We start from the raw sequence: 15,293 nt of genomic DNA on the forward strand, positions 1-15,293 counted from the left end.
AACAAAAAAATAATGCTTGTTATCTCCCCCGGAAAGGCTCGAACTTTCAACCTCCTGATGTGCAATCAAGCGAGATGCGGATAACAGTCAGACGCGCTAGCCAATTGCGCCACGGAGGATCAGCTATTTGCTGGTGGTTGCGCCACTGCTTTGATGAGTGGCGGGGGGAAAAGTATTATTGTATACTCAATTCGAAAATTGAACAAAGGGGGTTCCAGACTGAGGTTCGACTGGGTATAAATAGAACAATGAGTTGGATTGTGCCGGTCGGGCAGGTGCGGAATTAAATTTGTGGGGTGAGTGGGGCGGGAGCTGTCAGGGGCGCGCCGGAAGAGTTCGAGTGGCGGCTTTTGAACTCCGGCTTGGAGACTACAAACTCACAAGCTCCACATCCTTTAGCAGAAGTGGCAGCATGTCCATCATACCACGCAACGTACAAGATAATTCACTGTATTTAATAATGATGCATCTGTCAGTAACTATACTGCAGCTTGGTACGCAACGACAAGCAATGCCGCAACTTTTATGTCACTAGCTCTTCTCCAGTCCTCCAATCTCCACATGCAACAAAAGCAATTGGGTGCAAGCAGGCAATCCTCAGACTTACGGGAGATGCTCAAACCAATCTGCCCTCATTTCGTCAGAGTATGGACAATTTGAGGACCACCAGTAACTCTGCCCACGCTGGGTCGCACCACGTAGCAAGAATTTTTCTGAAGAGCCCCAGGCTTGACTCATGAAAGTCAGGGCTATTAGAAGCGTTCTAACCTTTCTGCAACACGAATGCAAGCTGTCTTCAGGTTTCTCCATGTGTGGACCTTGACAATCAAACCAGGCGGTGACAAATCTTATCGTCAGCCTCCAACTTGACATGTTGGAAGGCTTGGTGATAGTCAAACTACAGGGCGTGACACGTGTGATATCACAGGAAGCCATTCAGTCCTACTAGACATTTTGAAGTGGACCATCGTGGCTGCATTAACCTGTGGATTAGTATCGCGTGCATGGGTACATTGTAGTCTCCAAATGCCTTCCACAGGTGTTGACTGGTGTGACGAGAAACTCTAAAGCTGACATAGCTGTACCAGAAACCTTCCCGTAGTGAAGTTCCCCGGTCAAGATTGGTTTGCTTCACAGAAAGCAAGCTCCGGATCAATATGAAGGCTGTATAGGTCGTTGACCGCATGTAACCACTGGACAAGTGGAACTACCCTGCTGCTCGGTTGGGTATCAAGATCATCAGCAGCTATTTCTGTCCAGGAGCCTGGTGATACTCGTAGATGATCCGTATCGTTTGTGAATCTAGCTAGTAAGGTTGGAATATTTACACAACACGAGCGATGATGAACGCTTCTCGAAGATAAGACATTTTGATTTACAGAGTTGGTCTCGACCAACGGCTTGAATGCAAAAGGCTTTGGTGAGAAGAAAACGATCGGAACGGGAGGATCGGGGATATGATACTATTTGCATGCTACTTATGCTGACTCAAGCGAAAGAAGAAACACTCTCTTCGCTCAAACGCCTACCCAATGCAAATGCTCCACGCTCATGCTATGCAATCAAATCACCACCAAACACAGCTTCAATACTCCAAAACTCCACGCTAGAATGCAAAACGAACCGAAGCTCAGAAGTCATAATCACCAACAGCACTCAATCCCATCCTCATGTTCTCAACCGTCTTGCCACTGACACCCTTCAACATAGCCAGGCTGGCCAGGTCTTGCACTTCAGCATTGTCCATCTCCACCAAACAGTTCACGATAGCATCGGCCTTCTTGGAGCCCACTCCTTTCAGCGCCTTGATCTGATTGACATCGCGGCTGTTGATGATCTTCAGAAGGTGCGATGTTCGTGGTGTCTGTTCGCCAGGGACTGCTGATGCATCGAGATCGTCGCGAAAGATGGGGAGCTTCTTCGTTGTCTTCTTGGGCTTACGAGCCGCTTTCGGCTTCGTTACAAAGCTGTCCTCAGATGCGAATGAGTCGTCGTGGTCTGACGGTGGCGGTGGTGCGAAGTCGTCATCTTCAGACTCGGCATCGTCCCTGAAGGCCATCTTCAGCCTTGAGGCCTTCTTGTCTGCCTTCAATGGCATCATGAGGGTCGACACGGGCGCTGGTGCGACTGGTGCTGACACGTGCTTTTGTCCTTCCTCGCGCTTCGCCCGTATCCGATCTTCCAGATTCATCATCTTCGCCTGAAGCTTCTCATTGCCAGGGAAGTACGGCTCAGCTAAGTGGTACATGCGAAGAGCGCTGGCATCTTCGCCTCGCGCGTGATGTTGCTTGGCCATCAACAAGAACTGCAAGCCCTGTGACTTTCCATCGTCCTCCTTCGCGTCAATGCGCTGTTCCAGATCGTCGAGGCGCCTTTGAAGTTCATCAGAGAGGGCTGGTGCTGCAGCTGCAGCATCTTGTAGCGCTTTCTCTGCAAGCCGCTCGTCTAGTCTCCGCGCGATGAGTGCCTCGATGTCTTCTTTTGTCATGCCAGACTCCACGTTACGAACTCGCGAAGTGCTATCGGCCGCTCGGAATGTCTTCGTAGGTCGAGTGCTAAAGGTTCCGCTCGGTTCTGCCGCCCGCTTCTGCGCTTCCGTACGTCGTAAGCCTTGGTTCTGGGAGGTAAGGTTAGACACACGTGATACAGGCTTGCGGGAATCGGAATATACGGAAAAGGCCTTTACAGGCTTTTCTCCCTTCTTCTCCTTCCCTGGCTCTGATACGTTGACATTGGCTGCTGCTGTCAGAGCTCGCAGAGGTTGTCGCTTTATGTTCGCTCCTCCTATGCTGCTAGTCACTGCAAGAGGCTTCGACATGGTCCTGAGAACCGGGTCATTCTCCACCTCTGCGACTTCGATCTTCTTTGTGCGACTGGCGAAGTTCAAGGAACTGATAGTGTCGAGGTGGTACGCGCGAGTTGGTGCAAGGTTCAGAATCATGACAGTCAAGCCCTTGTTCTGACCAAGCGAAAGAATTCTCGTCATCTTCGATTCGCGGTACGGTATCCTGCTTTGCTTCTTGTTCATAGCCTCGACACACTGTGCGAGCACGAAGAGCGACTTGTTGATGGCGGAGCTTTCGACGAGGCGCTCCTTGTTGTTTTCCGTACGGCGGTTGTCCTCAGATCCTGCGAGATCGATGCAAGATGCTCGGCTCACACGAACTATGGTTTCGGTGGTCTGTGTGATCTTGACACAAAGTACGGCATGCGATCGGGATGAGTGCGCGTTGAGCTGGGTTCGTGTTAACTATACGCTAATAAAGCTGTCCAGCAGTAGTGGTGTACCTTTGTCGCAGACGTTGAACGGTTCATGTTCGCCTGATCATACAACTGCTCGAACTCCTTCAGCGTCGTGCATGGCTTCTCAGTCAGACCAACAACGACTGTCTTCCCGTGGTTGTCGCGGATGGGAAGACCAGATGGTGTGCGCTTCTCCGGTGGCTCGAATAGATCGTATACGCGGTCACAATAGATCTCGAAGTATTCCAACGCGACCTCAACTTCAGTAGCGCCGGCGGAGTCCTTTTCAATTCTCTTGCACCGTCTGTATATGGCGCTCAAAAGCCGAGGGATCACACCACGGTCGGCCAGCGACTTCCCTCCTCGCATCGTATGGGTCTTGCCGGTACCGGTGCAGCCATGTGCGAAGATCGACAGGTCGAAGCCATTGAACAAGTGTTTGACCGTCGGTGAGACTGGATATACGTTAGTAAGATGCCGATGGCGTCTGGCGGTAATTACACACTCTCGGCATCAAACAGTTGTTGTTGTGTAGCCTCCTGTTCATACACAGAGCTGAACTGAAAACTGAAGGATTCTGCATCATTCTTCGGGCTCGGTAACCGTACGACCGTAGCGGTGGACTCCCCTTCGAGGGGCTCTGCGGTGACGATGGTGTCCTTGTCGAGCTCTTGCTTGAGCAGTGGTCTGATTCGTGCGACTACGCGGACACTCATGTTGTTTACGCCGGATCAATGCTAGGACGCGCGCGAAGGTAAAGGTGAGAAATACAAATATACAAACGCGTAAGAACAAGCAAAGCACGCAGCCTACCGCGACGGGGATTCGATCTACAGAGTGTGAAGGCCACCCTGGTACGCCGTATTTTGATTTGACCGCTTCGCTACTGGAGATCACCACAGCAACGAGGAAGGAGTGGCACGTGCTCGAACATCTGAACTCAGACTTCGATCTGAGGTCATGATTCAAATGTTGAACTTTGAGGGATTCCATCCGATCGCATTATGGATGGATCGTGTGTTGTCAAGAAAAACGCTTTGACTTCTTTTGGCCAGATGTCCCTAGGTCTAGTCCAGAGGCCTCGAGGAGCAACACGTAGGTTCATTGAACGACCGTAATCCCAAGAAAGTCTGATGCTTCGCACTGAGTGCCTCCAAGGCTTTGTCTTGCGCGTAGAGTGCGACTCGATGGAGGCTTGCTGTCTACGTGGCGTATTTGAGCGTCTACTCGACGGGGTCACGCTGCGGCGCGCTGACAGACTTCAAGTTCCAGCGCCGCGTCTGGAACTCTATAAATGATGGAAGGATAGAAAAGGCTCCGCTGTGCCTCACTGCAATGCCGCGGGCCGGTTAGTCGCTTGCGAAGCCATGAAGGAGTGTCGTTGTTCGGCGAGCCGCCCAGATCACGAGGCTGCATTGGTGTGATGTCGTCTGATTGGCTCATATGTAGCTCAATTCTGAAACACCAGGACTTCTGCATCGAAGCACCACAACCACTCCTCCAACCAAAGTCAAGTATTTTCGGAAACAACCCGGTGCCGCCTTCAAATTGAGGCGAATTGGGCCAGTACTACATGAAAAGCTATTGTCAGTCCAGACGTAGAGCAAGGCGGGTATCGATGCCTCAAAACCAGAGAAGACCCCTGCGAGCGGTGAGTCTCGCACAGTAGAGCTTTGAACTTGTGCGTTGTCGACTACCTGAATCGAACGGTTTGTCCCTTTCTTTATCCGTCTTTCAGGTAGTTTCTTTCATTCCGTTGATCGTTGCCTTCATAATCGTCTGTCCCCTCGGTCACTTTCGATTTCTCAGTTTCTGCTCTTGTCCAGTCGTAAACGCGCGCGTCTCCTTCGTTCTCCACTTTCTTTCATTTCCTAATCCACGAGCTTATCTCAGATGGCTCGCTTTACTTCACTATTGCTGCTGGCAGCATCTACTTCTATTGTCGTTGGAGGGCCATTGCCTGAAGGCTACAGGAGGCAAATGTGAGTTGGTCACTAGTGCATGACGATCCCAAACTAACACGAGCAGGTTCTCCAGCTACACAAATACAATTTACGTCGCCTCTTCAGCTGTGGAGGCGTCTCAATCACTAAGCACAGCTGATGATGTCTCATCGATACCTCTGTCTACCATCGACAGCTCTATCCTTCCATTGCGACCTGCATTTGCGTCTCCCAGGTCATTATTACCATCCTTGAATGAACCATACGCCAACGCAGAGACTGCTGTTATTATTGAACCCATACAGCCAACTGTCTTCACACAGACAGCACCTGCCATCACATTCCTCCTTCCGGATGGCCAAGCTATCGCTACCCAAACGCCTGAAGTTATCTTGTCAACTTCGTACATCACATCCCCTGCACCCATCCCTACATCAGAGACCAAACCAAGCGATTTATCACCTGATATTACTGCCTCATCACCGGTTCCTGCGGAAAGCCAAGCATTGAGCTCCTTCCCTGCGAAGGGTCTGTCCAGTTCGAAGGTGGAAGAGGAAAGTGAGGCGCTGAGCGCTTCCACTTACGCGCCCCCGATGTTCACGTATTCGCCCGAGGAAACCACAACAGCAGCATTCTTTGCGCCTAGCACTATCGCCGCCAGCTCTGTTACTGCCAGCTCTGCTATCGAGAGTTCAACTCTTGCGAGCTTGGTCGTTTCCAGCTCGATTATTTCTAGCCTGACTGCATCCGCGACTGGAGGTCAGCCGGCGCAGAACGGCACAGGATTGCCAGGCTTCACCCATCCGGGCGCGATTCAAGGCACAGCTACTCTCAGTGGCTCTTTGGGTAGCTCCATTGGTGCAGTCCCGGTCAGCTCATCGGTGGCTGCATCAGTTACTCAGGTGTCGCCCTCTGCAGCACCTGTGAGCTCCGCAGCCCCATCACTGCTGGCTTCAAGCTCCGCAGTCCTAACTCCGGAGAACACGACCATGACAACCTCATCTCGCCTCGTTGTCACAAAGACATTGTACACCACCGTCTTCCCTACCCCTGCCGCATCGGAGGCACCCTATTCTGCAACTTCAGCAGTCTATTCAACCCAGAAGTCCAGCACGCCGGCGGTGTCAGCCGCATCGTCAAGCTCTGCGGCTGCAGCCGTGCCTGCTATCACTGCATCCCCTTCCATTCGTTCTTCGATCGTACAATCGTCCTCAGCCAAACTCCTGCCCTCGACGTCGCTGCAAGTACCGCCCGGTATCATTGTCACGCAGTACACTACTGTCTTGCCGTCGCCATCATCGGCTCCCGCTGAGACACCAGTGGTATCTTCATCTCCATTGTCGTCATCGCAAGCAACTGTGCCTTCCGTCGCGCCTTCCTCATCTGCGTACGCCACACCACCAATCGTTTCTAGCGTCCCAGAATCGACACCTGCTCCAATGCCCAGCGTTGAACCCACACCAACACCATCATCAAGCTCAGCCATCTCGTCTTCCTCTGAGCCCGCATCATCCAAGGCTTCATACTCCGTCACGGACGTAGAGCCTTTGCCAACAGAAGCACCCGCGTCACCAAGCGAAACACCACCAGCGCCGGCGCCAACGGCCTCTTCGTCTGAGGGCCCACTGATCATCACGCCAATTGCGCCGAGTCAGATATTCACTATCACGGTGACGGAGAAAGAGAAAGAGACGGTCACAGCTACAGTGACTGCCACTGTAACAGCGTAATTTGGATCATACGGAAATGATTACGGGGGGAAGAACAGAAGAGAACGAAGACGATGGTTTATGAGTGATAGCAGGACAATATTTGATACCCCATATAATTACGTAGCTGAACTATGGTCCGAATATCTTCATTCCTTGTTCTTTTATTACTCCTAGTCCTCGATCGATGTCTTCTACTGCTGCAGAAAACATCTCTTTGAGTCGGTCAGCGCTCACCTTGTCATGTGCAGCTTCCAAGGCCGTGAATTCTTTGTGCAGTTGCTGGAACATTTGCCTGTAGTTCACGAGCCAGGCATTGTGCCTCGCTTGGTGGACATTGAGGATGTCAATCTTTTCTTTCCTGAGCTTCGGTTTTATCGGCTTGTGCGACCGCCACATGGGCCATCGACCGCTTCGTCAACTCACTTTGGCGGGCCAGCGTATGTCACAAGACACTTCAGCATCAAATCCGTAGACTCGAGTTTCATGATGATGGGTTGCTGGTTCTTCTCTTTCAGACACCGATTCTCCTGAGCAACCTCCTCCTGAGCAACCTCCTCCTGAGCCTTGTGTAGTCACAGCTCCGATTCCTTTGCATCTTGTCCCGGCTCCTCCTCGCCCCTTTTGCGCGCCTTCAACTGACGAATCTTCTCATCCCGAGAGGCCAACTCCGTTTCGAGACTGTGACATTGGGCCTTCGACTGCTTGTTGTTCTCGTGTGCTTGTGCGACCACCTGGCGCGGCTTTAGAACTTCGGAAGATGTTTGTGATGCCATTGGATCAGGAAGTCCTGGAGCTTGATGTGTATGGAAGTGTACATATTGGGAGTAAGCAAGTGGAGGGCGTGTGGTGGTGTACCCATCCGGGGAGCCATCCATGGCGGTGTCCATGATGAGCAGGAGAGTGGTAGTACTGGCAGGGGATGGGATCGCTTGAGGATGGGATCGATGGAAAACTGGACAGATAGTGAAGCTCTGGAGGATGGGATCGTTGGAGAATGGCTGCCCTTCTGAGGTGAGTCTTGCTAAACACAGACCTACGAGCAAACTAATAGTCTCAGAAGCTCGCACCAAATGCTTAAACAAGATGAGACATAGTTTAGATACTACATCGTCGTAGACCACCATGGTGATTATTCTGCATGCGTAGCGCCACTGAGGCTAACAAGAGTGTTGGTGCATCATCATAAACATGATGAGGTCGTGGCCACCTCCAGGGCTAGCTTTAGTAGACTAACGCCGGCTCTGCATGATCGACGAACCTCCAGAGATATTATCTTAATTTCCATGTGCACTACGGCCATGCTCACCTGGTTGGTGTTATACAAATTGGTCATTCCTCGTCTCCTCATTATCCAGACCTGGTATCATGCCCACCTCAACGCCCTTTTCATAACGCCCTCAGTACCCGCTTTGCTCTTTCCTATGACTTCCATCTGCCCCACCGTCACCTTCCCCATCTTTCCTACTCTCTTTCGCGCCAACAGCAGCCTCCTGAATTCCCTGGTCATCACCTCTTAACTTCTCGAAGTACGCCTTGACATCCTCCGCGCCCACGGCCTTTCCGCTCTCCGCAAACGGCTTCAAGAACGCGCTCACCTTGTCCTTGAGCTGCGCATACGCCATCGCGCCCTGGATAGCGCGCACGCGGTCCATATTGTTAAACGCTGCTTCGCCGCGGTCGAGAATCGAGCCTGTGCCGACGGACTGCGCGCCTTCCTCGCCATCTTCGGAGATTGGGGGCTCGTACGTGTCTTCTTCCTCCAGGAGTTGCGGGTGTGGTTTCAGGAGGGGAAAGTGGGTTACGCAGCGGCAGAGGTGGTCGCGGAAGTCGGGTTTGAGGAAGAGAGAGAAGGAATTGGCGAGGGCCGGTGTGGGGAGGGGAGGGAGAGATGCTAGCTTGCAGGTTGTTATGTCCTCATTCTTCGGCGTGATGGGTAGGGTCGAGGTGGTTGCGTCTTCGAGGATGCTGGAGAGTGCACCGCTGCGGTCTCCTGACTTTTGGCGCTTAGTTGGAGCCGGTACAGATAGCGACGCGTTGGTGTGTTCAACTTCGTCCTCATCGGACGCTTTGCGCTTTCTGGAATCGCCAGTTGTGGCAGCATCGGCCGACGTGCTGGTCTCTGTGGGCAGAGCAGCATTGAGAGCCTTTTCAGTGTAGACCGGTGGCAGGAAGCCAGGAGAGCCTGCGTACTTCTTGATCCAAGGGTTGGCCTCCACGCACTTGTAGCAGAGGAAGTGGTCAAAGTCGTCCTCAGGTGGAAAGCCCGGAGGAAGTGGTGAATCCTCATCCTCGACCTGCTCAGCTTCAGCTACCACATCGTTTCCATCCACACCGTTGCTCTCAAGTGCTGCCGCATTGAGTATTGGTGTCGCTGTCGTGGTCTCTTCTTCGTTCTTGACTTCCCCGTTGGCCTCATTATTCGTGTTTGTACCGCTCGAATCTCCGGTTTCCGGTTTCTCGATTGAGTTTGCATACTCCTCGCGAGTGAAGCCCACCAAGCACTCTGGGTGCCACCAGTCTTCGCCGCAGCCGCCTTCGTCAACAGTCCCCAGTCCCAGACATTGAAACATAGTGCCTTTCTCTTGGTGCGCATCGTAGTCCTCGCCACAACCACAAAACCTGTTCTTGAAGTTTTGATTGTATCGGTTGCTTTTCGCAGCCTCTTCGCCCGTCACAACTCCCTTCTGTCCGGTCTTCGAGTTGTGGCGCAAGGTACACGGCGCATTCTCGGGCATACGAGTTGTACCACAGTCGCAGACGAAGTTGCGTTTATTGAACAGCTCGACGAGGGTATGTTCGCCGTGGCAGGATATTGAGCAAGAGTAGCAGACGCCTGCGGGTGTGTGGACTTGAGCAGCGCTGGCCGGCGGTGGGCTGCATGTAAGGCATGCGTACAGGCTCTGACGAATAGGACCGAGGTTGCGTGTGCAGGTATCGAATTGCTGTCAGTGGTCAGCATGGTGCGTACGACAGGTGCGGTGTACTGACATATGGAAGGGCCTCGCGTGCTTCTGCCTCCAGGCTGAGTTGCTCTTTGATGAATCTGTCGATTGGTGTCAATCACCGCCTTGTGACTCTTACATGATTTCGCCTACTCTGCTGCAGTCTGGGAGCTCTCAGATGCTTGCGACATGCTGCTGGTGCGCGGCTTCGTGGATGCGGTTGTAAACTGCGAGTCCGCCATGATTCTCGAGGTGGGCGCTCAATACGCGCACTAAGGTTTTTGTGGTCGCGGGACTTGGTTCTGTTCTGCTTGAGGGTCCCAAGATATAGTTCAATTTCGTGTTGGTGTCACTCTGGTCAAGATGCTGAAGCTCTGGTGAAGCGTAGAACCAATTAAGCCCCGATTTGGCCTAGCACCATGGGACGCGCGCGTTGCTACGGAAGGCGCGAATTTACGCGCGACCGACGTGACTTCCTCATCACACCCCACGTAATACACACCCCACCTACTCACGTCCCCTTTTTGCGCCTGTATACCCTTGTTCTCGATACACAGTTGTGCATTGACCCGACATGAGGTACGTAAACACTTTGGTTGGCACATATGGCAACAGCGACCAAGCCCCTCCCCCTCCTGACCGCCTGTCCAGCTGCTAATACAACCTAGTTCACCTCTACGCTCCAACATGTCGTCTGCGAACCGTGGGGCAGGCCCCAGCAGGGGCAACAACAAGCGTGCTCGCGATGACGGACTTTCGTCTTCAGGAGCGCTCCCACCGTCGAGCCGTAAGTGGAACATTCATGCAGGGAGTACCAGACATCTGACAGCAAATAGCCATGGCTTCTTCGCCGCCCATGCTACCCCAAGACGAGGATGCAGACATGCTTGACGACGACGATATTATCCGCGATGTCGATGACCTAGACGAGGAAGCCGAGGAAGCTGAGGGTATCGATCTTTTCGCAGACGACTTCGAGAACGACTACAGCAGGCGCGAGAACGACGCATACGAGGGCGAGGGCATCGATGATGAAGGCGAATACGACGAGCTTACTCTAGACCAAAGGCGAGAGCTCGAGAGACGTCTCAATGCCCGTGATCGAGAAGCCAGACGTCGCATGCCAGCCGCCTTCTTGCCGGACGACGATGACCAGGATGGTTTGGCTGATCTGATGGGCCAGGGCCGTCGCCGTGTACGAAGACACCGATATGACGAGGACCAGGATGATATGGACATGGGCGATGATATCATGAACGAGGAGCTGACCCTGGAGGCTCTCACCGATGTCAAAGCCAACAACCTGACTGATTGGGTCGCGCAGCCACAGGTCGCCCGTACTATTGCCCGCGAGTTCAAGTCTTTCCTGACAGAGTACACCGACGAGAACGGCACATCGGTTTACGGTACTCGCATTCGAACACTTGGTGAGGTCAACGCCGAATCGCTAGAAGTGTCGTTTGACCACCTTGCCGAGTCCAAGGCTACATTGGCATACTGGCTTGCGAACACTCCGACCGAGATGCTCAAGATCTTTGACCAGGTCTCCATGGAAGTCGTACTTCTTCACTACCCTGACTACGAGCGCATTCACAACGAGATCCACGTTCGAATCACAGACGTACCCGTCCAGTACACTCTGCGCCAGCTTCGTCAATCCCACCTGAACAGTCTGGTTCGCGTCAGTGGAGTCGTCACTCGCCGCAGCGGAGTCTTCCCTCAGCTCAAGTATGTCAAGTTCGACTGCACAAAGTGCGGTACAACGCTTGGCCCCTTCCACCAGGATTCGAATGTTGAAGTCAAGATCTCCTTCTGCCAGAATTGTCAGTCGCGTGGTCCTTTCACAGTCAACTCAGAACGAACAGTATACCGCAACTACCAGAAGCTCACACTACAAGAGTCCCCAGGAACTGTTCCTGCTGGTCGTTTGCCCCGTCATCGCGAGGTCATTCTGCTCTGGGATCTGATCGACTCCGCGAAGCCGGGCGAGGAGGTTGAAGTTACTGGTATCTACCGAAACAACTACGACGCTGCTCTCAACAACAAAAACGGATTCCCCGTCTTCGCCACCATCTTGGAGGCGAACTATGTTGTCAAGTCCCACGATCAGCTGGCTGGTTTCCGATTGACTGATGAGGACGAGCGCGAGATCCGAAGACTGGCGAAGGACCCTAAGATTGTGGACAAGATCATTGACTCGATAGCACCCAGTATCTACGGCCACACCGATGTCAAGACCGCTGTCGCACTATCATTGTTTGGTGGTGTTAGCAAAGAGGCAGCTGGCCGTCACTCTATTCGTGGTGACATCAATGTCCTGCTTCTCGGAGATCCGGGTACAGCCAAGTCACAAGTTCTGAAGTACGTCGAGAAGACAGCTCATCGTGCCGTCTTCGCCACTGGCCAAGGAGCGTCTGCTGTCGGTTTGACCGCATCCGTTCGCCGCGACCCTATGACCAGCGAATGGACTTTGGAGGGAGGTGCATTGGTGCTTGCCGACAAGGGCACATGTCTCATTGACGAGTTCGACAAGATGAACGACCAAGATCGAACATCTATCCACGAAGCCATGGAACAGCAGACCATCTCTATCTCCAAGGCTGGTATCGTTACAACCCTTCAGGCTCGTTGCGCCATCGTCGCAGCTGCCAACCCCATTGGTGGTCGCTACAACTCCACTATCCCCTTCTCACAGAACGTCGAACTGACTGAGCCCATCTTGTCTCGTTTTGACATTCTATGCGTCGTGCGTGATACGGTCGATCCGAAGGAAGATGAGCGTCTCGCTAAGTTTGTCGTCAACTCTCACGGCCGCGCACATCCCCTCGTCAACTCTGCATACGGCTACTCAGACAAGGCTAAGGCAACACAAGATGGCGAGAACGACGAGGGTATGGAGGTCGACGAGCAGGAAACCTCTCGTAAAGAAAGCGAGATTCCACAAGAGCTGCTGAGGAAGTACATCCTCTACGCACGCGAGAAGTGCAGGCCCAAGCTCTATCAGATCGATCAGGACAAGGTTGCTCGTCTTTTCGCTGATATGCGCCGTGAGTCGATGGCAACTGGAGCATACCCCATCACCGTAAGTATTCTCCATGTTTCCTGTTTTGATGTACAAATGCTAATATGCGCAGGTCCGTCATCTTGAAGCTATCCTCCGTATCGCAGAAGCGTTCTGCAAGATGCGTCTATCAGACTACTGCTCTTCACAAGATATCGATCGCGCTATTGCCGTCACTGTTGATTCGTTCGTCGGCTCGCAGAAGGTCAGCGCGAAGAAGGCTCTGGCAAGGTCGTTCGCCAAGTACACACTGAACAGGCCTGGTGCCGTTCGCGCGCCTGCGAGGGCTGGGCGCAATGCTCAGCGAGCAGCTGCATGATTATTCGACAGTGGATTCGAGGAAGGCTACATGTACCACGTGATTTGGATAGGGCGATGTGGACGGTGCAGTATCACGAGGCTGCGTACTGTTGGAGCAAATGCAAGTGTTGCGAGATTTATCCATACAGCTCCTGGCGTTCGGAGTTTGTCAATAGCTACATATACCAATCCCAGTTTGCCCATTCACATAGGAAACTTCTCTATGACATCAATCTCACTACGTCACTCAAGACTTCAAGTTGCAGGCAGAATGCGCCTCTCACCTAACTTCACTAGGAATTGCAGCATCTGCTCGCTCGCTTCTTGGATCTCTTCCTCATCCTGGAGGATGTCAGTGTATACAGGTATGACCCGCTCGGTAGAGTCTTGACATGGATTATATTCATCTATTCCTTCTGGGTACTTTTCAAGAAGTGAGTAATGTCAACCAGAAACCTAAGGCAGCACGCTCACATTCTGGTAGAAAGGCTATTTGGAAGAAAGCTCAGTCCGTTCTGAAAGCATGTGAGGCTGAAAGGTCCAAGGAGTACGTCCATGATACCAATGTGCCGCGTACCTTCTTGCACTTTAGCCCAGGGACGGCAGTCAGTACGATATCGAACAGGATTTCGGCTTGATCATTGCACATTATACTGGCAAGACCATCGATGTCGGCCTCGGTTGCTGAGTTTGTGCGGAGCTTGTTGATTTGTGTGTCAATGAGGCCACAGAACTGAGCTACGCCCTCGGGAGAAGGAGGCAAGTAGGTTGACAGTTCGAATACCTCCATGGTGCAAGATGAGGGCAATATCGAGATGCTCAGGTATTCTGAACATGCAGGTGTGGTCGTACTTAGGTATGTGGTGATGTTGGTGAGCTTGAGTATAGGGTGCAATGTTACTTGCCGGTTTGGAGGTGAGGAGCACCTGCCTCAACTGGCAGGCATCACAATGTGTCACTTGTTTGGACATCTTGATCGCCTCGCATCATCTTAGGACCCTAAAACGCCAGACTAAAGTCCGCAATCGATGCCTACTTACACCATTTTTCACGTCTCTACAGCACCGTAACCTGGTAGTGGGCTCGAAGCAAGAGTTTGAGGCGTGTTGCCGTCAATTCTAGTACTCAATAATGCCTTCGTCAGGAACACAAACTGGAAAGCAGTGTCTCAACTTAACATTGTAGTGTACTGTATGGTAATGTTCAGAGCGACGGTCATTAGTAGCAAGGCTGATAAGCCAATGGTCCGTGCGGGTTAGCGCGCGTTGAATCCCACAGCGAAATTCGCTTGCGCGCAAACGCGAACTTTTCCTTTCGACAACCACAAGCCGGAGCAACTACCTCAGGAACTTTATCAATCACTTCCTATACGCAACGATGGCCCCCAAGAAGAGCAAGAGGACCGCTGACTCCATCAACTCGCGCCTGGCGCTTGTTATGAAGTCTGGAAAGTACGTCAGGCGCAACACCACGAAATGGGCAGGATACTGACTGCAATAGGGTCACCCTCGGTTACAAGTCCACCCTCAAGAGCCTCCGCTCTGGCAAGGCCAAGCTTGTCATCATTGCCGGCAACACCCCTCCTCTCCGCAAGTCTGAGCTCGAGTACTACGCCATGTTGTCCAAGACCTCCGTCCACCACTTCTCCGGCAACAACGTACGTACACACCCCGATCCCTCTCATGGCCTAACGACGAGATACGCTGAGACACCGGGTATACTCTGAGGGTTGGCTCTGAGAAGAGGTCTGAACACGACTTCGGAGAGCTGTAGACTAACGTGTCAACACAGATTGAGCTCGGTACCGCCTGCGGTAAGCTCTTCCGCTGCTCCACCATGGCCATCCTCGATGCTGGTGACTCCGACATCCTGACCACCAACACCGAGAACTAAGAAGTTACTCTGAGAGTGAGGGGTCCAGATAGATTTGATACCTACGTACGGCTTCAGTGCTGGTGCGATGATGATATCCAATGAATGACAAGACTTATGAGCCGTAAAAGGCCTGTCAAACATGTTTTTGCCGCGTTCAATTGTGACTCTTACCCCGTTTTGCACATGCAGTGGTGACTAGTTTTGCTTTGAAATCAAC

At 52.5% G+C, this 15,293-nt stretch overlaps 5 protein-coding genes and 1 non-coding gene across 6 annotated transcripts; 3 read left to right on the top strand and 3 right to left on the bottom strand.

The window, feature by feature from the left end:
• Positions 1-23: 23 nt before the first annotated feature.
• Positions 24-119, bottom strand: BU25DRAFT_t29. The gene has a single exon. It is a non-coding gene; the product is annotated as a tRNA-Asn (tRNA).
• A 1,511-nt stretch (positions 120-1,630) lies between these two features.
• On the bottom strand, positions 1,631-3,959 carry BU25DRAFT_332538 (kinesin family protein-like protein; the record flags this gene model as incomplete). Its single annotated transcript, XM_033702442.1, has 3 exons — positions 1,631-3,235; positions 3,289-3,698; positions 3,749-3,959. The coding sequence occupies 3 exons, from the start codon at positions 3,957-3,959 to the stop codon at positions 1,631-1,633; spliced, it is 2,226 nt and encodes a 741-aa protein (XP_033565818.1).
• Positions 3,960-4,850: 891 nt separating this feature from the next.
• Positions 4,851-6,987, top strand: BU25DRAFT_488199 (uncharacterized protein). The gene is made up of 2 exons (XM_033711331.1): positions 4,851-5,225; positions 5,272-6,987. Exons 1-2 carry the CDS (start codon positions 5,137-5,139, stop codon positions 6,914-6,916), a joined length of 1,734 nt encoding a protein of 577 aa, XP_033565819.1. The 5' UTR covers positions 4,851-5,136; the 3' UTR covers positions 6,917-6,987.
• Positions 6,988-8,171: 1,184 nt separating this feature from the next.
• Positions 8,172-10,171, bottom strand: BU25DRAFT_360090 (uncharacterized protein). Its single transcript, XM_033703662.1, has 3 exons — positions 9,994-10,171; positions 9,887-9,941; positions 8,172-9,840 (listed from the first exon to the last, which is right to left on the bottom strand). Exons 1-3 carry the CDS (start codon positions 10,080-10,082, stop codon positions 8,296-8,298), a joined length of 1,689 nt encoding a protein of 562 aa, XP_033565820.1. The 5' UTR covers positions 10,083-10,171; the 3' UTR covers positions 8,172-8,295.
• A 164-nt stretch (positions 10,172-10,335) lies between these two features.
• BU25DRAFT_407277 (MCM-domain-containing protein) lies at positions 10,336-13,385 on the top strand. Its single transcript, XM_033705492.1, has 4 exons — positions 10,336-10,419; positions 10,509-10,627; positions 10,677-12,922; positions 12,975-13,385. Exons 2-4 carry the CDS (start codon positions 10,528-10,530, stop codon positions 13,218-13,220), a joined length of 2,592 nt encoding a protein of 863 aa, XP_033565821.1. The 5' UTR covers positions 10,336-10,419; positions 10,509-10,527; the 3' UTR covers positions 13,221-13,385.
• A 796-nt stretch (positions 13,386-14,181) lies between these two features.
• BU25DRAFT_445729 (L30e-like protein) lies at positions 14,182-15,215 on the top strand. Its single transcript, XM_033709452.1, has 3 exons — positions 14,182-14,652; positions 14,702-14,858; positions 14,993-15,215. The coding sequence occupies exons 1-3, from the start codon at positions 14,579-14,581 to the stop codon at positions 15,092-15,094; spliced, it is 333 nt and encodes a 110-aa protein (XP_033565822.1). The 5' UTR covers positions 14,182-14,578; the 3' UTR covers positions 15,095-15,215.
• Positions 15,216-15,293: the final 78 nt, after the last annotated feature.

This window comes from Macroventuria anomochaeta (genome assembly GCF_010093625.1).
Source record: "Macroventuria anomochaeta strain CBS 525.71 unplaced genomic scaffold BU25scaffold_4, whole genome shotgun sequence".
NCBI lineage: Eukaryota > Fungi > Ascomycota > Dothideomycetes > Pleosporales > Didymellaceae > Macroventuria > Macroventuria anomochaeta.